The sequence below is a fragment of the Bactrocera latifrons genome, unplaced genomic scaffold (genome assembly GCF_001853355.1).
Source record: "Bactrocera latifrons isolate USDA-ARS-PBARC rearing strain unplaced genomic scaffold, ASM185335v1 scaffold_31, whole genome shotgun sequence".
NCBI classification, from domain to species: Eukaryota; Metazoa; Arthropoda; class Insecta; order Diptera; family Tephritidae; genus Bactrocera; species Bactrocera latifrons.
This window is the reverse complement of record NW_017536741.1, coordinates 45,429-69,747: the sequence shown is the minus strand read 5'-3', so window position 1 is coordinate 69,747 and position 24,319 is coordinate 45,429. Positions and strand designations below refer to the sequence as shown.

Sequence of the window (24,319 nt, the reverse complement as noted above, 5' to 3'; positions counted from 1 at the left end):
TTTTAATAGTATTAATTTCAGTAAAACAATAAAAAATTTAGATATTTAAAAAATAATAATTCCGACAACACAAAGTATGATAAAATCAAAATAGAAAAAAGTATTGTTTATATACATACATACATAAATACCGGAATTTCAAATACATAAACTTAAAGCATAATATGGTATACATACGTAGTATTTCTTATATTCATAATATATTGTATTTATTATTTTTTAAAAATGTACAGTTTTGGTAAGCCCTTCTAATAGTTTTCGGTCTACGCACATTTCACTTTACTCAAATCAAACATAAGCACAGCTACTCACTCAAATTAAATAGCCTTCGTTTTTCACTCAATTTCGAAACTCTCTATATATTTTAGTATATAAGGTATGCAGGTATTTATGTACACAGTTTAGTAATGTGCTCAATTCAAAACTTGTCGCAAGTAAGTTCATATTGCCAGTGTTTAATATTGTTTTGTGATGGATCGAAGTTGCTTCTATTTTTCTTCAGTTCTCTCTTTGAACGTGTCTCTACTTTATTCAGATTAGTTTCCGCTGCTGGTTTCTTAGTTTCGCTTATGGGTGGGATGACTTCACCAAAGAAAAAGTTTTCCGATTTGGAAATATTGTTGTTAGCTCTGAATGACGTAAGAGTCGGTCGAAACCATGCTGGCTTCTGGATCAATCTTCGTCATAAACGAGAAACTGAGATAGGCGTATTCTCACGCATTTGATCCCTATGAAGTATATATACACAGACCGTTAATATGCTTAAAAGAAAAACAACTATAACAATTAGTGCAAAAAACCCCTTTCGGTAACGAGCTGCATCAGCAGCAGCTTCCTTTAAGAGATTTTGCTGGCCAAATGGAATATTACTGTCATCATAATACCTTTGGTCACCATAGTTATGTATATATGGTATAAAAATCTGCCAAAAGTTGTATACCCTTTTCAAATGTAAAACATAACCGTAATTTGTTTGATTTGTCGCATAAACTGTTGCTTGGTTAATATCACTCCGACCTCTGTTATTCCTACTTGTTCTCAGAAAAACATTATCAATGCCATCCCTATCATCGCGCAGCAATTTATCGATTTCAAACGAATTTTTTTCAAAATCCGACAAATAGTTTCTACTCGCTTCCAACTGGATGTCTTTATCTGTCTTACCAAAATTATATATGAATTGGTTTTCAGTTGTATAGGGCAGCCATTCATTGGATTTGAAACTTGAACTATATGTGTCTCTTCTACTTTTTATGAATGTTATAAGATGACTGCGAAATTGTCGGGATAGTCGGCTTTCTTCCAACGACAAACGCCTTCTTGCTACTTGTTGAAATACACTGGGTCCAAGTAACAAAAGTAGATCGGCTGAATGGGGGGCGCCGCCGAATAAATTTATTTTCCCACGTAAATCCATAGATTTTGAAGCATCGAAAACATATGCAAACACTGGCGTAACAATTCCATAGTCTTTCGAAGTTAATAGATTTAGTAATCTGTAGAACGGCAATTCATAAAAATACTCCGATATAAGGCGCTGCAATGCGTACAGAAAATGCTTTGTACTCTCACTCGGCTCCCCACTAAAATAGAACCAGTTTATTGCATATTTCATCTTATCCCTTATTTGCACATCAAAATTTCGTAAAATACATGGTAGCACAGTGTAATCTACATAGTCACGGATAGATTGATAGCTTTCGCGCGCTAAATTTAACCAACGTTGCTCTAAAAACGATCCTTCATTAGATGTAATGCCAATGAGCATAGGACCCAGAGAGTGTGAGATTGTTCGRTTTTTTAATAAATCGTCGTAAGCAACCGGTAAGATGGGACCAATATGAAGTGTGCCATTGCGATGATCGTATATACTTTCAAAGGCGTTCAGCAAGTCACCAATGCTTTTTTGCCTTAGACAATATCTCAGTTGACTACTGGGTTTTTCGAATTGGCAACCTAATTTTTCCACTAGGACTTTGGAAGCTTTCATRACATCTTGCCTAGACCTTAGCGATGCCTCTAAATCGCCGCCGGACATTATAATTAGTTTAGAAAAAATATTCTCTTCAGCAGTTCGTCCCATGACAGCATGTGACATGGCGCATGGCGCACCACTTGTGCCATGTCCTAATAATGTTATATGGTTGGGATCTCCTCCAAAGTGTTGGATATTTCTCTGTATCCAAAGAAGTGCCAGATGTTGATCCTGTAGGCCTAGATTTCCTGCCAACACTTCATTATCCATAGCAATCCATCCAAAAATATTGCTGCGGTATTGTATAGAAACAACGACAATATCCTCCAAGGCAAGATCTACGCCGGACACACGATTTTGGGACCAATCGTAAATCATTTCCTCGCCAGTTATAAGTACCAACACAGATTTCTTCCCAGTATTTTCAGTCTTAAAGCAAAAAATATCCAACAAAAAATTTTTTTAAGCACGACTAGAGAGGAAATCGATAGTTTTTAAGGGTATACGAACATTTAAATTACATACCTCGGAAACCCAAATATTTAAATATAAGCAATCTTCGTCCATTATTGTTTCGCGAGGAAGACTTTCGTCAGCTACTTCATCATAGATTGTGTCCAATGGCTGTGGGCACAGCGGACGCATACTCATAGCCAGAAAAGTACGATTCCAGCCTCTATGTGCCAAAGGAGGCTTTGTATATAATTAAAAATAGAATATTTTAATAAATTTATAGCATTTTATATCATACGTAAACAGAAGACTATATATGTAAAAAGCGCGCAAATACAATATCACAACACAATATTATAATCATATGTACAGCAGTCAAACTAATATTTTCCACACTTTTCAATTCGCAAAATAATATACAATAATTAATCACACTTCGTGATTTTATTTTTTTCATTATGCTTTTTAATTGAACTCATGCGTTTCGAGTAGGCGCATATATTGGGTCGTTCACTAATTGCTTTTTTTTACTACAATTTAAACTAGTATAATTATATATTCTCCAATCTGATCAAGTTATTTAAAAAATTGTTTACAAAAGCCTTACAATGTCAGCTGTTCAAATATATAACGTTAAAACGGTTAGTGTGAAGTTGGCTGCGAAAAAGCTCCAATAAGGCCAGTTGTTGTAATCAAACGAAATTACTTAGTGAACGACCCAATATGTCATAATTCACTGAGCTGCTTCATGCCCATTGTCCAACCCGTAAATAAACAGTGGAAATAGCCAACCGGAAGCAGCTTCGATTCACTTTGATTCACAGTCTAATGCATACATACATACACAGTTATATTCATATGCATGTCTAAAAAACTATAAATATTAAAAAGTAACAAGAAAAAATGTTAACTTCGGTTGCACCGAAGCTAAATAAGCTTCACAGTTGCATTTCTGTTAGTAACTGTGTGTTCAGTTTGTATGGAAGCTATATGCTATAGTAATCCGTTCTGAACAATTTTTTTGGAGAATATATTGTTACCCTAAGCAGTAATCCATGCCAAATTTCGTGACGATACGACGTCAAATGCGAAACTTTTTCACACAAGCCCTTGATTCCGATCGTTCGGCTTGTATGACAGGTATATGCTATAGTGAGCCGATCTGAACAATTTTTCTGATATTGCATTATTTCTAGACAGACAGACTAACATGGCTAAATCAACTCAGATCGACATACTGATCATTTATATATATACTTTGTAGGGTCTCCGATGCTTCCATCTGGGTGTTACAAACTTCGTTCAGGGTATAATAAAACGGGGTGATCAAATATCGCTTGTGCTGAATTATATACTTCTGTATGTGTTCGTCTGAGCGCTCACTCATATACATATATGTTTACACTACTTCTCATTTGCATGCTGGAATTTCAATTAATATATGTATGTAGGTAAGGTTTGTGTCATGTAAAAATAGATGCGTTTGTGCGCAAGTTAATGGTGCTAAAATAAATATTGTACAAATAAAGGTTGATATCGAATAAATATTGCCAATGACTAAATAGTTCTTTACCTCAAAGCGTAGGTCACCAACAGGTGGTTGCGCGTAGGGCACCCCGAGGAATGCGTAAACAGCGGTTCGTGAAGTATCCGGAAATATCTTTAACTGTAAACACAAAAGCAGCAAATTATAGTAAATAGCGAATTCGCATACAAATGCTTAATATTCATACCCCTGTTATGGACCCCTGGTCCAGTAAAACGCTTATACGCTGGCCTTTGGTAGACAAAAATTGCAATAACAACAAAGCAATCAACAACCTAAAAAATTGCATGTTGAAGCTGATGAACTTATCCTTTTTTTGAATAACTATTGCCGAGTTTGTGTATCCAATGATAATACATACATTATTATTACATATGCATGCCTATGCAAATGAAGAGCACAAAATAATTTGTATGTTTAAGCTCGAAAGTGTATTTGAATACTAAAACCCTTTCTGCTCATGGATGGTGGATGAAGTTCTGAAATTATATACGCATATAGTATTTCCAAAGCAATTAGTTGTACAAAACAAATGCAATGACCATAAGCGTAGATGACCTGCGTACATAAGTATATACTATTAAAGTAAATACTTACTATGTAATAGCGTATAATTTAAATCAGAATAAAAATATGTCACCATCATTGTCATACTTAGATACATATGGTAAATGAAACTCACATTAATTTTCGATGCTTTATAGTTTTTGTGACTGGAGTGCCCATTGTTATGGTGTTAAAACATATGAAGTAAATATGGAAAGTGCTTACTAAATTTATTGTGCACATAATTATTAGAAGCATGTATTACATATGTATACGGATATATACTTTAAAACATTTTATTTCATTGCAAAATAGTATAACTAAAAGGTGAATAAAACTTCAGCGGAAGTTAGAATATTCGCGAACTAGTGTTAGAGAACGGTATATTATAAGGGACTATAGGTGTGAAGTACTTACACATTATAGCTAGACATTACCAAATGCAAAGTTTCACTAGGCCACGATCATTTTCAAAGAAAATTAAGAACTGATGTCACTCATCATAGTGACGTTTTTTAGATTAACGTTACTTTCTAAGTGCGAAAATGGTCCAATCTGCAATAGCGGCATTTCCAAAGTACAGAGTAACATGAACTTTCGCAAAAACATCTAAGTTTTTAGCGCAGTTGTAGTAAGTACAGAAATAAATTCTTGTCGCTCGTTTTTGTAACGTCTTTCAACCGTGATATTTGTCGATTATAGAGATATAATTAGTCAACCGAGAAAAATTAAAATAATTATAAATCATTTTTCATAACAAACGATATTTAATCATTCATTGGGTGAAATAATATTTTAAATTAGGAAATTTTAAAAATATGTATTTTAATTTTATTAGCCCCGCTCTTGTCCTGCTGGTATAACTATATTAGTAGATAACAACATGTTTAATTTAAATTAGACTCTTACATACCTGCGTAACAGCACATTGAGCGAATATGTGTATTTATGGATATTAAACAAAACCATTGCACTTTTCACTTGATTTTTGTATATATACATATATTTATTGTAGTTCGGCATGTTCATGTTTAAGCTCTTTTTAAGAGAATTTAAGTTTTCGCGTTAAAAATGAATATTTTCATGTCATATTTTTATACAATAATAAACAATTATTTTATTAAATTATAACTAAAGTCCCTTTTTCAATTTGTCGCTTATCGGAAATATTAACACAAATGAGCCTAAGCGAGTGTGATTAGTGTCAAATGTATTTATACACTTTCGTATATACATATACATATATGCATACACTTTTGTAAACATACATACATATATATATTTATATATATACATATATTAAAAAATTTAACTAAATATTATAAATTATTACAGTTTTTATATATTGTAAAAATAGCGACCTAAAGTAATCACCATCATGTCATGTCATCATCAACATCATTATATGTTAACTTATAACATCTTATAATTATAATTACAGAATCTAAATTATTGTGGCTGTGACTTATCGTAAATGGCATTTTACATACAAATAACTTCTTACTAATTTATATAAATAGTTGTGACACTTTTTCGGTACACCATATCCATACTCGCACGTAAACATTCACGTAAAGGTATGTATTTTTTTTTTTTTCAAATCTCGCAAGCTATACAACTTTAACTGCACGTCTATTATTGCAATAAATACATTTGATCTATAAATCTGTGACTTTAAACTACTTTTATAGCAATCCATTTGTATTTTGAATACAGTTAAGTTTACTTTTGTGGTTGATAAACACAGATTAGTTAAGCTTAACTTTATAGCTTGTGCTTATGTAGTGCTAGCTACCAACCAACTCAATTTGGCGGTACTTCTTACGTAGATTGGACACCGGATCCCGATACAATACCGGATCAAGACGTAAATTTGAACGTATCAACGGCATATATCTGCAAAAGAACAAAAAAATATTATATTCACCTGAGCTACATTCATAACTCATATGTGCATGTGTACCCAAAAACTGCAGCGAATGTATTGAGGCAACTTTGCCGCTGAATGAAATGATCTGGATCATTCCACGGAGAATGTCCTGTTTCACGATCCTTATAGCCTTTGCGCTGAGTCACTTTTATCGGTGGTTTTCTCGTTACATGCGATACAAGCAAATTCATTAGGATATCTTCACAATTCGATGATTGTTGTACAGTCTTAAGAAGCAATAATGATAGCCAATTGGTGTACAAGTAATTATAGTATCGATGATAGAAAGCTGCACCAGTCAAAACTATGGAATAGTAATTAGTCCACTTTGATGTGTATCCCCACGCATTCTATAAAATAATTAAGTAAGTTAATTTTTACTGCACGAAACAACAAGTAAACAAAAGATAGTACCTTTGAATCATCCCAGAAGTGAGCTCGAGCTGGATAACCAACAATACGATCYGGAAAATCTCGCCAAACTGTATATGCAAAATCCAATTCATCTGTATTGAGTATAGAGTCCTCGTCTAATGAGAGCACTGCATCTGTTTGGATTTCGGGATATGGATAAAAACGTTGTGATATGCTTGGGCGTTCATCAAATAAATCTAAAGTTTCCTCTCTGGTATTTTTTGAATCTTGATGATTAATAGGTACTCCCCCGGAAAGTAGAGTACTATTATAGAACTTTTCGCTCACATCTTTTTTCATACTACGAGAGGATTTACCAATACTTAAGCCACTTAAAGTTATTATATGGAATGGTATATGGTAAGTCGTAGGCCATCTCTTTTTAGATGGAATAGGACGATCAGCCGCCCAGAGAACCAAAATCTACAAATTAGGAAAATCAGATTACTTGTCTCATATTTCGACATTTTTATATCTAGCTTACTCTATCTACGAATTGACTTTTTGAAATAGTTTTGATTAACTTGTATAGCGCAGTGTTCGGGCCCAGAATCGAACCAATTTGTACATAAATGACAGCCGTGTAATTGTGACGGGGTTCTACGCCCATGGAATCCAATAAAAATGGCATATACCTAAAAGAAAAAGTTATGTCAAGTACTTTTATATTGGCAGTCCCACCAAATTAAATATGTTTTATAGTTTACCTGGAACTGTCAGCAAACGTTGGAAGTGTTAGGAGAGCACCTGGCGATGTATTCCAAATAAATGTATTGCGAACAGGATAATCTGGTAAGCGCTCGCGGATAATCTAATAAAATAAGATTAATTGATATACCATTAATATTGTTCACATTTATGAATGTACGAGGTGGTTAAGTTAAGAGATGAATAAGACGAAGGCAATAAATAATAAAATATAACTAAAAATATGCATAAAATAAACTAAATAATTTAATTTTAACGAAATTGCTCATACGAAGTATGAAAAAGCGCCTATTTAAAAGTTTTAAATTTGTAATAACAATTATAAGTGGTAGTCAACAGTTGTGCATCTGTACGCACATATCCATATATGTATGTATTTAAATTCAGCTAAGTCTGTAACCAATAGTTGGGTTGAAAGATGGTAGCCCATCAAGCGCTTGAAAGAGACTTTAAACTACCGATTGCCTGAGGAAAGCCTACCGATATTAGTTACATACACCGTTAATATTGCTCGGGTGCTGCGCCGAAATGGTGTTAACAGATACCATACCAAGAGATAAGGTAGGCGAATGTTTACATTACAATAAAAAAGAAATTACTAATTCAGCTTTTCTCCTCACAATTCATTCGGTTTTGAATACACATTTTCTTTGTACGAAAGTGTAGACTCCCGAATGTACATATTTACATAATTACAAATAGTAGGGTAGTACTGAGTTGACTAAAACTCCACTCATTCTCATTACAATAATACGCAACTGTTCTACTCTCCGCTATGTCGACTGCTCAAAGTGCCATGGCATTCAGCTTATTATTGTAATATTGTTATTGTAATTTGTTAACATACATACATATGTATATATTATATATTGTATGAATGTGCAAAAGCAAAAGCAGTAAAAACGCAAACATTTATACATAGTTTATACATACATATGCACAGAAAGTGAACACAAGATTTTCGTGCAAAGAGAGCTGTATGAAACCTCGTGAGTGCGCACTGGTTACTTTTCTCAGGCTTTTGCTTTTGCCTCACCTAATTCCGTCGATGATGATTTCATTTTTTGTTTTGGCCCACCACCATTTGTAAGCGAACGTTCAACATTTCGATTCAGTTGATTTTTTCCAGTCAAACAAAGCAGAGCTGCTAAAATAATAGGATACATTTAACAAGTCACTTTGTTCCAACTTGAAATATTTACCAAGTGCCTGAAATCTACGATTATATATCGCTCCGTACAGGGCATATACACAAACAAATAGTTTACCTGTGTAATTGCAAACAATAAACAAAGACAAACAATATGTCTCAAAAGCGTGTCTCAGTGTCTACGCGGATTTCTCGCGCCTCGACTTCCACACCAGTGGGCGGGCAGTCAGGACGTTTAGGGGCCACGAGCCCGGGCGCCACTAGTCCTACGCGCACAACTCGCATACAGGAGAAGGAAGAACTACAACATTTAAACGATCGCCTAGCCTGCTACATAGATCGTATGCGTAACCTGGAGAATGACAATAATCGATTAACGCAGGAACTACAAATTGCCCAAGACACGGTCAATCGCGAGGTGTCCAATATTAAAGCCATGTATGAGAAAGAACTGGCTGCAGCACGTAAGCTATTGGATGAAACTTCCAAAGAAAAGGCTAAACTAGAAATTGACATCAAGCGGTTATGGGAGGAAAATGATGACCTCAAACAAAGGTAAACAACTAGAAAATATTTACAATCAATCAGAAAAYGTCACCATTTGCTGTGTATTTCTTACTTACTTTAATACTCACATATATACTTATGTATATATGTATGTATGTATGTACTCTTATTCAAAGTAAGGTTTTTTAAAGCGTCAACATTAAATGCAAGTATATCAGTATGTATGTAAACTTTAATCAATGATGTCATAGTGGATTTGTTGCCTTTCTCGAGTTGTTATGCTCTACGCTTTAACAACACATGGCAGCAAGCTCAATATGATAATGAATGATGTCATTTAGAGTAAAGGAAAATATGTTAGAGGGTAACAGGCTATTCACATACCTTCACATAGCATTTGGAAAAAACATACAACAACAAAATGAGAGTAATACGTATTAGTTGTTTACATATTACATACATACGTTTGTCAAATAAACTTGCCAAACGCGTTTAGGGCTTAATTATTCATTGTTATTTTTGTTTGGTCTTTGTTTTTGTTTCTCATAAACATCATATACATACATATATAAAAAAATGACGCTTCGAATACTAAATCAAACTAAAAAAAAACTTATGTGGCCATGAAGGTCGGCTCCCCCTAAGAAACAGCGCATAGAGATATGCGTGATGTCATTTTGCCAAAAATAAAGATCATTACAACCGCACTAAATCGAATCGATGGAGCATAAGCACAAACTGTACCAGCATAAAATGAGCAAACAAAACAACAATAACGCGTGCATAATTGACTCGAAAAAAGAATGGCAATAATAGCTATAGCTTTTAGGTATTTCTAAAAATTACTCTTTCGCTTTTTTGTGACAATTTCACGAAAGCAACCTTGAATAAACACAAACCTAGAAAGCCTAGTATGAATTTAAATACATATACCTCTATGTATATACATATGTATGTATATCCACACCATATGTCGGTTATTCTCTCTGATTATATTTCCCCAATTGCGCTCTGTGCTGGCCTTTAATGGAGCTCATGCATATTGCTCAAAAAGTCTCGGCTAACAGATTCTCATTGGGGCTAAAGTATTAGAAATTCATACATTTCGATAATGTGAAAAATCTCTCGCATTCCACGTTTCGCGATTGTACTACACAACGCGGTCTCCCATAAGTTTTGGTTTGATTGCAATGCTCACGTTTTCCACTAGAGCTTAGTGATTTTCTTTAAAGTATTATATACAATGCGGATTTGTAAGACTTTTGGAATTTGCAGACACGTTCTTAAAAAGCCATAGCGAGAATATTTTCTTTACATCAAATTAATTTTCTATTGGTTATTACACATACATACATCACATACAACATTTATACATTCGTAAATAAGAGTAAATTTAAAAAGTATAAAAAATATCATATGTATATGTATAAGTTCTGATTTAACTAAAAATCGTGTATTAAATGCGAATGTAATGGGAAATGGCCAGAAAGTCATTTGAGCCATATATTCATATAAAAAATATTAGCGATGATGTCATTTGACAAATTCACTAATTTTGTTGTACTCCTCAAACTCGTTTGATATCACGTGTTACATACAGATATATTTTAAGTCGCTTTTTCAAAATTTTGTGTTATTGTATTTACTTCTGTTATCTCTTATGCATGTGCTTTCGAGAAAAATGTTTTTTATACTATATATTTCGTTTTTATTTAATAAAAAAACAGGCTAGATAAAAAAACAAAGGAATGCGCGATCGCTGAGAATAGTGCGCGTGTATATGAATCTCGCTACAATGAAGTTAACGGTAAGTACAACCAGGCTTTGGCTGATCGCAAGAAGGCCGAAGATCAAGCTAAAGACCTCTTAATTGAAAACGAAAAGCTGCGTAAGCAACTTGAAGATCTCCGCAAGCAGTTTGAAGCTGAAACTTTGGCTCGAGTTGATTTGGAGAATCAGAACCAAAGCCTTCGCGAAGAGCTTAGTTTCAAAGATCAAGTTCACAGCCGTGAACTAACCGAAACACGCTCGCGTCGTCAAATTGAAATCAGTGAAATCGACGGCCGTTTATCCAAGCAGTATGAAGCAAAACTACAACAATCCCTTCAGGAGTTGCGCGACCAATATGAAGCCCAAATGCGCGCCAATCGCGAAGAAATTGAATTGCTGTACGACAATGAAATCAAAAATCTCCAAGCAGCTGCAAATAGAGCAGCCAACTCTTCGGCACACGCAACTGAAGAAGTTCGGCTTATGCGCACGAAAATTGACGGACTTAATGCTAAGCTTCAAGATCTGGAGAACACCAATGCAGGCTTAAATGTAAGACATATGAATTTAATTACCTGTAGTTAAAACCTATGTAACTTTTTTAATTACATATTTTTAGGCGCGCATACGTGAACTAGAAAACCTCCTAGACAGTGAGCGTGCTCGCCATAATCAATATATATCTTCACTAGAGGCCGAACTGCAACGCATGCGCGACGAAATGGCACAACAATTGCAAGAGTATCGTGATTTAATGGACATTAAAGTCTCACTGGATCTCGAAATTGCCGCTTATGACAAACTTTTGTGCGGAGAGGAGCGCCGTTTAAACATTTCATCGCCCAATCGTCCAGGAACTAGCACAAACACCGACTCAGGATACTCAAATGGTACTCATTTATCTGTTAGCTCTACCTCACGTTCAGGACGTGTCACACCCAGCGGTCGGCGCTCGGCAACACCGGGTGCTGGTGGCAGCGCTAGTGCAGTCAAACGTCGCCGCACAGTTATTGATGAATCGGAGGATCGCAATTTGTCCGAATATTCTGTTAATTCAGCCGCTAAAGGCGATTTGCAAATTGTCGACGCCGATAGTGAAGGACGTTACATTAAATTACACAACAAAGGCACCGATGAGATCCATTTAACCGGTTGGCAGTTAACTCGCATCGCCGGCGATGAGGAATTGGCTTTCAAATTTTCGCGAGGAGCGAAAATTAATGCTGGTGCTACAGTCACAATTTGGTCAGTGGATGCTGGCACTGCACACGATCCACCACAAAATCTGGTAATGAAGAAGAAATGGCCAGTTGCTGATTCAATGCGCAGCGTTCTAGCTAACGCTGACAAAGAGGTGAGAATCTTGTCGATTTACAACACCTGTAGCATGTGTCACATCTGCAGCCACTGTCAACATTTAGAGTTTCTGATCGACCAGTAAATTAGCTAAATTTTTAATTTGATTACTTGGAATAAAATTAACCGACTTTTAAATTATTTCACTTTCAGGATGTTGCCAGCTACGACCGTGTTCGTTCAAACCTTTCCAGTCACGCGTCCAGACACCGCACATCAGGCAGCGGTTTCACACTCGGCTCAGGAGTCGGTTCAACTGGCGTAAGAAGCCTATTCTCACTACTTTTCTAAAAGTGCAACTATGAAAATATCTTAAAACCCAGCAGGTGTTACAGATAAATATATTTACAGTAATATATACATAGTATACTATATATGTATGTATCTATTTAGGGTAAACTAGCACAAACAAAGTTAATTAAACTTTTAAGTTTTTTATGTGCATTTAAACATATCCTAAACTTTAAGCCAAGACTTTGTACGGAATTTAAGTTCAGCACAACACAGTTTCAACAGTTCTATTTCCACTATCAGTGCGAGGCTTAACATAAAATACAAGTTATAAACTCAGAACTACTTAAATATGTCTACTAGGGACATCATATACGTTTTCACCAAATCTAATGTACAAAMCCAAATGTAATTTACAACTTAAATTTACATTAAATATGCATTTAAATATGGTCAAGGCATGGACTTTTATTTACAAATCCGGAGTAGAATTAACATGGCATTAAGCTATTCAAATTGAATTCACATATAAGGGAAACTATTTTATATAATTTACATTATGAAATAAAATCAAGTTAAGTGTCTGATAAGTGTGATCTCTAATAGTTAGAGAATGAGATTCTATAACTGCATCGGCCCAACAAGCTCTTTTTCAGCTGTAAAAGCGCATTCAAAGCGAGTCTGGGAAAGGGTGGGGTTCAAAAGGTTAAACTGATATAAACAAAATTTTTTCAWTTGAAAATTTTTAAGTTATTTATATCTGCGAGACTCTTGTATTAAAAGAACGAAATGAAGTAAAGCCACTTTAAAATTTCCAAGAATCGTATAAAAGTTAAGGTTGCTAAAAGTAATTGGAAAATATTTACATTGGCAATTCTTTTTTCGGGGTTATTTATAAAGGCATTTTAATTTTTTTTTTTTTTTTTTTTTTTTTTTTTTTTTTTTTTTTTTTGTTTTTTTGTTCTGAGATAAAGATATTCTTCATTTATGTGCTTAGGTAAAATAAAACCAGGTTATAAAAATATAGTTTAAAATTATATAAACGAATGAATTCGAAATAAATTGATGAGGATTATTATTATATTTTATTTTTGCGACTCACCTCAAACGTAGTGAACACAATTTTTTCTATAGATCCAAAATATCGTTCCCAAAGAACTTGGGTTTGCTGACGCAAAGACAAAATTCGTTCCAACGAAATAGAGCGTACGACTTCTGGCACCTGAAAGTATGCAACGAAACATAATTAACTAATTAACATTGCAAATTAGTACGTGGTAAGTAAGTATACTGGACAAAAAACAAAAAATATATTATATACTTACTCCCTAGTAGTCAGATATAATTAATTAATATTTGAATTAAATTTTTTTTACATCCCAATATTTGAACATTTAATACACAAACCCGTCAAAAAATTAAACCCAAATTTTCTAATTAAAATTCGCAAATCGGCAGATAATTCTATTTTTAAATTAAGTGTCATTACAAATTTAACCCACCTGTAATAACAATCTTTCATCTGCCCAAATCACAGCACCATTCCAATCAATTTTAGACTCAAATGGTAGTACCCAACCATTCGATAACAAAACTGGAATACAACCCGCTTGGAGTGCTTCTAGAAACCTTTAGAAAATAAATAAATTAAAAGTATTATTTAGAAGAAGGACGTTTTTAATATGAACTTAGTGGAGGTATACAATTAAGAACTTAATGAGACTTACCGAAACGATCCCAAACGTCTTCCACGTGGTACCAAACAAAATGTAGAGTTTTGTAATAATGTCTCATAGTCATATCTGGAAATTTTTGAAAAACACAATATTGAGATTATTAAAATATTAAAAAAACATAACTAGTATTTTTAATTTACTTGTCATATTCACGATTGTCCTCATCACATCGACCGTCCTGAAGTTCCCTCCAACTCTTGCCATGCCGACAAGTTGTGACCAAAATGATGTCCCGGCCATTGTGTAAATGAAACAAGGAGTTTCTTGTCTCAGAGCCAATTCCATGCACATATCTGTAGTATAGGGACGGTAATGACTTCAAATATATATGTATATATACGTAAGTACCTTGATAACTTATACATATATTTTAAAATCAAGGCTAATAGTAAAAAAAATTTGTAGCACTGCCCAATCGCAGAACAATTTCCGTACTTACACAAACAATATTTTATTATGCGTATAAAACTGACGGGGGAAGTTCGTTTAATGACGATATAAATCGACTCTTTGGCCCAGAAATCTAGCGGAGATATTGTTTTCAAAATATGTAAATAATACATTTTTATTTGAAGCAACGTCCCGTAAAAAAGCAGTTTCTCTCAAGTTTAGATTTTACTTGAGACGGCATTCGAACTCGCTATACGCGGGTATTCAAGCATAATTTTTTAACAACTCATAACATATCATTTCGTACATAATATACAATGTATATAAAAAGACATAAGTAAATGAAAAAGAAAATAAAAACGAAAGCAAAGGAGAAGGAGAAAGCAAATAGCAATAATCTGCCACCTAAATATTCGACCATCCGAATTAAATGTGTATGATGCAGAAGAAAGTTAAAAATCAGCAAATTAATAACAAAAGTTATGCGGAAAAAGGAAGATAAGAAACCAAGAGATGTAAAAAAAACAAAAACAATATTGAAAAATTTACTCTATGATTCATTATATTCAGCTAGCGCAAACTGACTTGTTCCACGATTTAAATACTCACAACATTTATACGAGCACATAAGCAAATGCACAATCGAACGTAAATAACACATAACAGTGTAAGTAAACGTGCATTCCCCTTTAAATCGTAGTTCACTGCAGTTTATTGCCTCGAAAGATTGTACCATGCACTGCATCGCAGACTTGATGAATGCCAACACTGAATAGTTTTGAAATATGCAATACTCTATAAATTGAATGGCAGACAACATACTACAAATTAATCTTGCAGAAATCGTTACAGCACAAACAGCTCGTGCATGAGCATTAAACAAAATGGTTCATTTCTTAAACAATTGCAAGTGTTTCGTATGTAAATTATTTATGTTGCTAAACATCATGTTAATTGATTTGCAATTTTTATTCTCAGCATATTATTTGGGAGACTACATTGGATAACAAACAACTACGTTACATACTTTACCTCCTCTGTTTACTTAGTTGTCGCGGGATAGCCAAGGGCAAGGAAGCAGCGTAAATAATCTACAATTTGCAAATACTTTCTTAAATATATATATATGTATGATCCTTGCATAATATTGATTACAGTTATGTGTTTTCAGGCTACAACGTCGCTTCATGTGGAAACAAATGCACTTAGATAACTTAGTAGGCAACATGGCCACCAGGCCATACTCCATAAAACATATGACGTCCGATCTAGCGCCCAACGGACACTCAGCGCTGACAAATAAACTATTTAATTATTTACCCTCGGAAACTACCAGAGTAAAATACATCATCCATAACCCCACAACAAAGAAACCCATGAAAATTATCAAAATTCGACCAAGCAAAAAAATTGTTAAAATAATAACGAAGCCAACGATTACTACCGACTCGAAAACGGTAAATTCCTACAAAAGCACAATGCCCGCGTATCTCAATAGTGACCAAATGGAGAAGATGGAAAAGGAACAAGAGTTAATTGCAGAAGGACAATTATCAGTTAAAAGCGGCGATGTTTATCAACAAAATCTTCTTTCCGAGAATGAAAAATATTCACTACAGGCATCCCAAGAAATGACAGATGAACAAAATTCCTGGTTGCCAGTTTTTGACACTAGTGAAGTAGGTTCTACCAATTCCCCACTCAAACCAAATACACTAAGTCCACTACACACCAGCTTTATGGCAGAAAGTCTGCCTAAACCAGAAAAACAGATTTCTCATCAAACGTTATTGACCGTTGGAGAGCAAGATCAATACAATGATCATGATTACCAAAACCAAAAAATACAGTCAAATGGTTATGAAGTCACTGAACATATTGCTGAAGAGTCTATAGCAATACCATTAATGCAAGGTTCACATATTAGTCTTCTAACTACTCCATCCAAATTTTCTTTGATACAACCCACTATCACTGCGTATAGAGATAAGTTTGTATCAACGATCACACCAAGTACCTTGACGGAGGAGCCACCAAACTACCCAGCCAATTTCTTAAGGCGTTTTCAGGAACGGTTACAAACGACTACAATCTTACCCCCTACGAATTCTGCAAGTGCTGGTCTACTGACGAGATCAAAACAACGGAAGAACTCAGAAGAACTTAACGGCGATTGGACTCCAAGCAATATTAGTAACCCTAGAGACGCTTTCAAGTTAAGAGGTCGGTTTCACAGTTTATCCTCCCGGGTTAAAACTGAAAAATGGCCACCAGAGGTTGCAACCTCCACATCTCAATTTCCTTCTGATAAGCTACCAATATTTGGCAACTATGGCGAAATGCGACATTCAGTATTAATTTCTACTACTACAAACCCAATATTAGCAACAGATATCAAAGAGCAAGTCACCTCTCCTCCAACAGGCAGATCGAGAAAAGCACCACCTTCTGCGGCAGTTAAGGTCAGACAAACGCTCGAATTACCGAGACTTCAAAGTAACCGAGAACATAATCGTGGATCTATTAAATTTGGTGACAAAATCTTTACGTAAGAATTGGTTTAGGTTTGTGTACATCCTAATTTCTTATCTTTCCTCACATCTGTTATGCACAATGAATACTCATTTACTTAGCAATAGAAACCAAATATAATTAAATAAATTTTGTTGTTGTAGTGATTAGCTAGACCATGTTTAGGCAACAATACGCAAATTGAATTGAATTGAACAAAATCTTGTGGCCCGGAATCGTGCTGTTCCAAAAGGGTCGGATATTGGGAAAGGACTGTTGAAAGATGACTTTATTTCATAGATTATAGTCAAGAGGGGACTCATTGCACGCAGTGCATATATTTGATAGGACGGGACCGATTCTACATAAATATTAATTAAACCTGCTACATTTGCCAGAACGAATTTGCATGGAAAAAGTCAGTAAAGGTGTTAATAGCTCCACTTTGTCAATAATATGGTCACATAGTCAAGGAATGACCTCTTTAAACTTCTAGGATGCGGTTTTGCTCCAAGCAGATGAATGCAAGGATTATTTTTACGAAAACATTGTGTTTCTTACCCGGAAGCGTTTACTAAACTCAGACTAGATACTTTAGCATCAAAATGCTTAAGTCATATGKGCTGAGGGACTTAGACTACCATCTTGACAATGACATCTTTAACCTAATCATCGGTGACAGTAAGAGACTCGCAGCCTTTTAGCATTTTGTACCGTCATCGGGTAACACGTCTTTTGGTCTTGGCAGTTCAACAGTGCAGGGCATATTGCCGATTAAAATACGCTACGCATATTCATCCTATCCGCTCGCGTTGGAAAAGGACTTTACAGGAGTCCAAAGCTTACTCACTCCGATGGAGGGGTTACAGAATTTATAGCGCTGCACCCATTTCGTTTGCTTATGTTTATTTAACATTTGCCAAATCTCCACATTGCGACTCCTTATGCGGGTACGACAGGGATTGGCCTCAAAATGAACAAAACCCGTAAAACTAACGAAAACGACAGGATTTATGAACAGAAACCAACTCATGCTGTCGCATTCTAGAACGATTGTAACAGATTTTAAACCAAATGAAAAACAAGAAAAATTTCAAAACCACCATATTGCCAGAATAGTGACGTACTCCTTGTGACTTTTTTCTGTTTGGGAAACTGAAAAGTCCGCTTCGGGAAATACGCCAAGAATTTATTGATTGAAGGCAAACTGTTTGCATCGTAAACAAACAGCTGACAAACACCCACTAATTGACACATAGAGATCAATCTTTATAAACATAACAAAGATTGTACCAAACCAACCAAAAATTTGTATACATAACGGTTTGCACACGCAGTTAATTTGTACCCGAAACTGCGTTAAAATATGTTAGTTTAAAGGTTGCTGCATTGTTTTAGATAATATAATAATATATACAATAAATGAAAAATGCTTCTGTTAATAGGAGAAAAATAAAAAATAAGGTTTTTTTTTTTCAAAAATACACATACACATACATATATACAAATACAAACGTACATATGTACAATTTCGTTAGTTTGATGATCACTTTATTGATAACCTTTGTCAACACTATGTTCATTGACTATAAAAAACATGTATGTACATACTAGTGGAACCGGCCACGCGTTTCTGTGGTATTCATTTTTATACTCTCGCAACAAAGTTGCTAAAGAAAGTAATATAGTTTTGTCCACATAACCGTTGTTTGTAAGTCCTAAAACTAAAAGAGTCAGATATAGGGTTATATATACCAAAGTGATCAGGGTGACGAGTAGAGTCGAAATCCGGATGTCTGTCTGTCTGTCCGTCCGTCCGTCTGTCCGTCTGTCCGTCCGTCCGTGCAAGCTGTAACTTGAGTAAAAATTGAGATATCATGATGAAACTTGGTACACGTATTACCGAAACCTATAAAATGTCATAACTAAGCCGTAAATAAAGATATTAAAATGAAATTTGGCACAAAGGATCGCACTAGGGAGGGGCAAATTTGGACGTAATTTTTTTGGAAAAGTGGGCGTGGCCCCGGCCCCTACTAACTTTTTTGTACATATCTCGAAAACTACTATARCTATGTCAACCAAACTGAATAGAGTCGTTTCTTTTACGCATTTCCATATACAGTTCAAAAATGGAAGAAGACGGACAATAACCACGCTAACCGACTAACATAAAACGTCAGAAACACTAAATTTTACGGAAGATATGCCAGAAGGAAGCTGCATCCAGGTTTTTTGTTTTTAATTGAAAATGGGCGTGGCGTCGCCCACTTATGGACCAAAAACCATACCTCAGGAAGTACTCAACCGATTTCAATGAAATTCGGTATATAATATTTTCTTAACACCGTGATGACATGTACCAAATATGGGTGAAATCGGTTCACAGCCACGCCTGAAATCTCGATTATCACTTTATAATGCGAGAGTATAAAATGTTCGGTGACACCCGAACTTAGCCCTTCCTTACTTGTTTTATACTATTATTAAATTCAGTGAAAATTTTATTTACAAATAAAGGTGACAACGTTTTTGTCGGTATAAGAATCCAAGGGATTGTATTGAGGTTTAATTTTGAATATAATTAATTTATGAATTTTTATGATTTTTACTATCCTATCTTCTAAGTTGGTTCGAACTGGACAGAGTGTGCTAAATTTTCTTAACATCAGTTCAATAGTAAATCGCGGACAAACAACGTGACACCTAATTTTTATACTCTTGCAACCAGTTGCTTCAGAGTATAATAGTTTTGTTCACCTAACAGTTATTTGTATTATATATACATATGTATATMTATGTACATGTTATGTAAATAATTAGGTTGACATGAAAAATTGAAATCCGATTGACTATCTGTCAGTAAATTCGTCCGTCCGTGCAAGCTGTAATTTGAGTAAAAAGTTAGATATCTCGATCAAACTTGCTATGTATATTCCTTGGTACAAAAAAATTTCGAGTTCATAATGGGCGTAATTGGACCACTGCCACGCTCACAAATCGCAATCACCCGCAAACATATAAAGTGTGATAACTAAGCACTAATTTAAGATATAAAGCAGTAATTTTGTAGAGAGGAACGCAGCAACAAGAGGCACCTGTGGGTTCTTAGAAGAACTTCTACCGACGTTGCGAAAATAAATGATGAGGATAACGCCGCTCACTTCCCATATAACGGTACTGTTAAAAACTACTAAATCAAAAACTAAATATGCCAGATATTTTAAATTTTACCACCGAGGTGRTATGAGAGATCTTTATGGAAGGCGGTGTGAAAATTGGACGATGGGCGTAACACCGTTCACATTTACGTGAAATCCAATTACTTTACATTACTTGACCAACCCATTTCGACAAAATTTGAAATCGAACAACAACCACACCTACTTTCYATATAGCACAATTTGGGTTGAATCACACCAATACTTCCCTTAGCCCTCATATACCTAATATAAAGGTTTTCGAACTTCCGGCTGACTCTATACCGCATATATTAGCCAATATGTGAGTTATCCCAAAAAGAATAAGAGAGCGAGTCTTATCCATAACAGTGTATCTTTGGGCCTAATATAGTTAAATTTGAGCGAATAGTTGTCCTAAAACCTAGATAACTAATATCGGAATTTTCGAACATGCGGCTCACTCTACTCTATATGATTGGCTTTACACCTTAAACTATTTCTCTGGTTTTGAATTTGCAAKTTGCACAAGTATAAAATAAMTTAACCCTCCTTACTTGTTATATATAAAGATATAACATATAACATATGTACATATATGCCAATAACATCCGACTAACGATAGTACTATATATACATAGATACTATTAAAGCAATTCTACGCACGGAAATTGACCCGGATTTCATCATAAGATTTCGGAAATCCTACCCCATTAAAAGATACTATTAAAGTTAAGTCTGGCCAAACTACTGACAAATCTTAAAATATGTTCAATATAATCGACATTAAAAATTATTAATCAATTTATTGGGATATATTATAATTTATTATTGTGTATTATCACGTTAACTTACCTTTTTCCTTTAAATGCTAGTAAATATTTTTTGTTTGCTGGAAAGTTATTAGTTTGTACTAATCCAGATGAGCCCGCACGTAAAGGAAACTGTTTATGGAATAGCGGAATGCTGATATCGAAATTTGGCCGTATGTGAAATACACTCATGCTAGCTTTTGCTAGTATAGCTTCACCTGGATCGAATCCCAGAGAGTCCTCCGCATAATCGGGCCACGTTCCTGAATACAAATTGAATATCAAATGGTTTCTGCCATTATTCCAGTGCTGCAAGCGTGCTAGCCTTGATGGAACATTACGAACGTAGTCATTCGACAAAGAGTCTCGATCCAAGGTATCAATAGCCAAAACAAATAAACACGCCCGCTCCGGTTGGGACGTATAGTATCTTGATTCGCGTATTGCGGATAATATCTTTTGGTAATTAGCTGATACGGGAGGAGCAGCACCCAAAGAGTTCAAAGGCTCTGGTGGATACACATACACTAAAAATTCTCCATAGCATTTTGTAAAATCGAAACAACTTTCCATTCGGCAGGAAATCGCCTTATTTATGCCATTTGAGGATTTGTGCTTATCTTCACCTAGCTCACTTGCATTGTCTGTTTTATCGATTCGAAATGTCATATGAACGTTTTCCTTCGGTTGATAACTGGGTAATTTTTCAAGGAGGCGAGCGCGCGTTACTGCATCTACCACTTGAAGATTGCGGTGAGACTTGTCACTTTTTTTGAGTCGATAACCACCAAAATAACAGTATGCGAGAAATGCACAAGACACAAAAACCAAAATATACCGTTTTTTAGCTTGCATTTTATTTCTATTAGCTTTTTTGAATCCAACTTCACACAGTTTTTTTTAAACGCCTTAATTTACATTGTACAAATGCAGCAAAGGTACATTTATGCCCTCTTTGATATATTTTGCATTTTACATACATAGATAACAAAACAATTTACATAGCGGCGATGAATGTAGTGTTTCATGCAGATGTATAAAATTTTCTAAACCACACATCTTTGTATTTTTATGCTCAGATTTTTTGATATATGATAGCTCTATTCACAAAACAAAAATATATTTTTATTGCACTCATTTTATTGAATGGTCAGATATTTTTTCGATATTAATTAAATAATTACTCTAATGTCCTCTAGTAGGCGTATAAATGCAGAATCTTTCTATTTTACTCATATATCGTATTTTCATGGCAGTATATACACATCGTTGCCGCCGACAACCCGAGGCGCGGTAGATTCAGTGAATTCATAAACTTATTGTTGTTATCATACTTTTATGATATAAATTTAATTTCTTTGACTGATTTTACTTCATTAAACGCCAAAATTCTTTATTAATGTAATTTCTGACGCACAGATTTAGAGCCTAAAATCTATGGATCGACCTGCCCACTGTTGGAAATTTTGACGTAAACGACGACTGTAAGTCACACATTTAACTCTACTACAAAAACACAAAACGAAAATTTCATCTGTCAAAACAAATTTATGTGTTGCCAGCTCTCTGAAACTTCAAATGTTTGGCCAATTGTTTTTTTTTTTAAATCTTAATATTCGTAGTTGTTGTTGTTATATATGAATATATTTTTTAAAATGTTCATTCCTAAACTCTCATTTATAAATTTTAAGACGGCGGTTGGAAGAATAAATCTGTGCGCTTTATAAATTAGGACATTTTAAAAACATGATTTTCTTTAAGGGAGTAAACTTTTATTAACCTTATTAAATACCAAAACAAACATTAGCTTCTGCGATAAAACTAGTTAATAATAATGACTAACACAATCCTTCCTCTTCTTCATCTTCATCATGGGTAGGTACACTAGGCTTTGTTGATAAAGCGTCCACTTGCTAAAAATATATCAAAAAATAACTTTTGGTTAATTAAAACCAATTGCACAGTAAAGTCATAACATTAATAACCGATCAATATACATAGTTTTCAATGCCTTTTTCAAGAAAGCTAATTGCTCCAAATAATTGATATTAAGTAAATAAAGGTATATCTAAGCCTGAGAAATTAAACTAAAAACGATGGTATTGAATTTACCTCGGTATTTGGAGACATATAAGAAGGTGCAGCATCCTTGATCACGTCGGCTTTTGACGTAGTTGCTAAGCCATGTGGTAATGGTATATCGCGAGCGAGAATACTGTACTCAACATCCATGTGTCGTATAAAAGGAGCAGCTAAAGCTCGTTTAGCAGACTCTGGATCTTCATCATCAAATGCTTGTAGAAGAAGTTCTAATGTTTGAACTTCATCCGAATCACAACAATTACCCCATTCCTTAAATGCTTTCTCCGCTGCAACAAAATCTCCTCGAGCAAGTTGAACCAAAACTAGGGCTACAGCTAATCGACCAATTTGACCATAAGACTCTGTCTGTTGATTTAACCCAATTTCCCTTCTTATGGCATCTGCGGCCTGGTCATATCTATTATTGAGTTGATTAAAAGATCGTCCTCAAGAGTATAAATCAAGTTTAAAAAAACTTACTTATTTAATTTTACCAAAATTCGTGAAATCTTTGATGCATACTCAGCAGCATGTCGTGTGGAGTCGTCTAACTATCAATCAACAAGCGTTAGAATATGATCAATAATTATGAAAGATTGTTTTCATTTAATACCATTACAACTTCCAAAGCATGCTTATAAAAGGTCAAAGCAAGTTCAGGATGCTTTTGCTCTACAATTTTAGCAGCTTTATCTAATGCGGTTGCCGCAGCTTCTGGCGATCCATGTTGCTGATAAAGATTGCATGCTTTATTTACATTTTCTTCTATTTCGAGTAAATTGTTGTTTTCTTTCAATATCAGAATTATCTTTAAATTAATAGGAATTAGTAACCAATCACTTTAAATATTTAATAGTTTTATACCTGTTCGTAACATTTTGCAGCATGAAACCAAGATCGATTATTTTTATGACAATCAATTGCTTTCACTAAGCACTCTTTGCTTTGATCAAAAGACTTAGCTATACGAAAGGCGGTAGCTAACATAAAAGAAAAGATTAATAAATAATATAGAATATATTT

At 34.6% G+C, this 24,319-nt stretch overlaps 5 protein-coding genes across 8 annotated transcripts in view; 2 read left to right on the top strand and 3 right to left on the bottom strand.

Moving 5' to 3' along the window:
- Window positions 1-526: 526 nt before the first annotated feature.
- Window positions 527-4,292, bottom strand: LOC108970733 (liver carboxylesterase 1). Of its 2 annotated transcripts, XM_018936269.1 has the most exons (5): window positions 4,162-4,292; window positions 4,002-4,094; window positions 2,501-2,668; window positions 885-2,404; window positions 527-761 (listed from the first exon to the last, which is right to left on the bottom strand). In XM_018936269.1, the coding sequence occupies exons 1-5, from the start codon at window positions 4,261-4,263 to the stop codon at window positions 683-685; spliced, it is 1,962 nt and encodes a 653-aa protein (XP_018791814.1). In that variant the 5' UTR covers window positions 4,264-4,292; the 3' UTR covers window positions 527-682. The 2 variants fall into 2 exon arrangements, with proteins under 2 accessions (XP_018791814.1, XP_018791813.1); XM_018936268.1 differs by having other exon boundaries at window positions 527-2,404.
- A 1,531-nt stretch (window positions 4,293-5,823) lies between these two features.
- LOC108970802 (exostosin-1) lies at window positions 5,824-22,701 on the bottom strand. The gene is made up of 10 exons (XM_018936409.1): window positions 21,258-22,701; window positions 14,463-14,615; window positions 14,314-14,388; window positions 14,089-14,215; window positions 13,689-13,808; window positions 7,572-7,675; window positions 7,349-7,499; window positions 6,865-7,287; window positions 6,484-6,800; window positions 5,824-6,416 (listed from the first exon to the last, which is right to left on the bottom strand). Exons 1-10 carry the CDS (start codon window positions 22,067-22,069, stop codon window positions 6,308-6,310), a joined length of 2,391 nt encoding a protein of 796 aa, XP_018791954.1. The 5' UTR covers window positions 22,070-22,701; the 3' UTR covers window positions 5,824-6,307.
- LOC108970803 (lamin-C) lies at window positions 8,644-13,043 on the top strand. 2 transcript variants are annotated; one of them, XM_018936410.1, is made up of 4 exons: window positions 8,644-9,277; window positions 10,957-11,551; window positions 11,619-12,436; window positions 12,509-13,043. In XM_018936410.1, exons 1-4 carry the CDS (start codon window positions 8,877-8,879, stop codon window positions 12,618-12,620), a joined length of 1,926 nt encoding a protein of 641 aa, XP_018791955.1. In that variant the 5' UTR covers window positions 8,644-8,876; the 3' UTR covers window positions 12,621-13,043. The 2 variants fall into 2 exon arrangements, with proteins under 2 accessions (XP_018791955.1, XP_018791956.1); XM_018936411.1 differs by having other exon boundaries at window positions 8,649-9,277; window positions 11,619-12,353.
- LOC108970804 lies at window positions 15,327-18,665 on the top strand. Of its 2 annotated transcripts, XM_018936412.1 has the most exons (3): window positions 15,327-15,629; window positions 15,691-15,794; window positions 15,884-18,665. In XM_018936412.1, the coding sequence occupies exons 1-3, from the start codon at window positions 15,597-15,599 to the stop codon at window positions 17,262-17,264; spliced, it is 1,518 nt and encodes a 505-aa protein (XP_018791957.1). In that variant the 5' UTR covers window positions 15,327-15,596; the 3' UTR covers window positions 17,265-18,665. The 2 variants fall into 2 exon arrangements, with proteins under 2 accessions (XP_018791957.1, XP_018791958.1); XM_018936413.1 differs by lacking the exon at window positions 15,327-15,629 and having other exon boundaries at window positions 15,707-15,794; window positions 15,870-18,665.
- A 263-nt stretch (window positions 22,702-22,964) lies between the features above and the next one.
- LOC108970789 (gamma-soluble NSF attachment protein) overlaps window positions 22,965-24,319 on the bottom strand; it is a 1,643-nt gene continuing 288 nt past the window's right edge. Inside the window, exons 3-7 of the mRNA XM_018936365.1 lie at window positions 24,161-24,276; window positions 23,910-24,104; window positions 23,777-23,847; window positions 23,327-23,714; window positions 22,965-23,127 (exon numbers count right to left, since the gene is read on the bottom strand). Of these exons, the coding sequence (XP_018791910.1) occupies window positions 23,053-23,127; window positions 23,327-23,714; window positions 23,777-23,847; window positions 23,910-24,104; window positions 24,161-24,276 (845 nt within the window). The 3' untranslated portion in view covers window positions 22,965-23,052. The remainder of the gene's footprint in view (window positions 23,128-23,326; window positions 23,715-23,776; window positions 23,848-23,909; window positions 24,105-24,160; window positions 24,277-24,319) is intronic.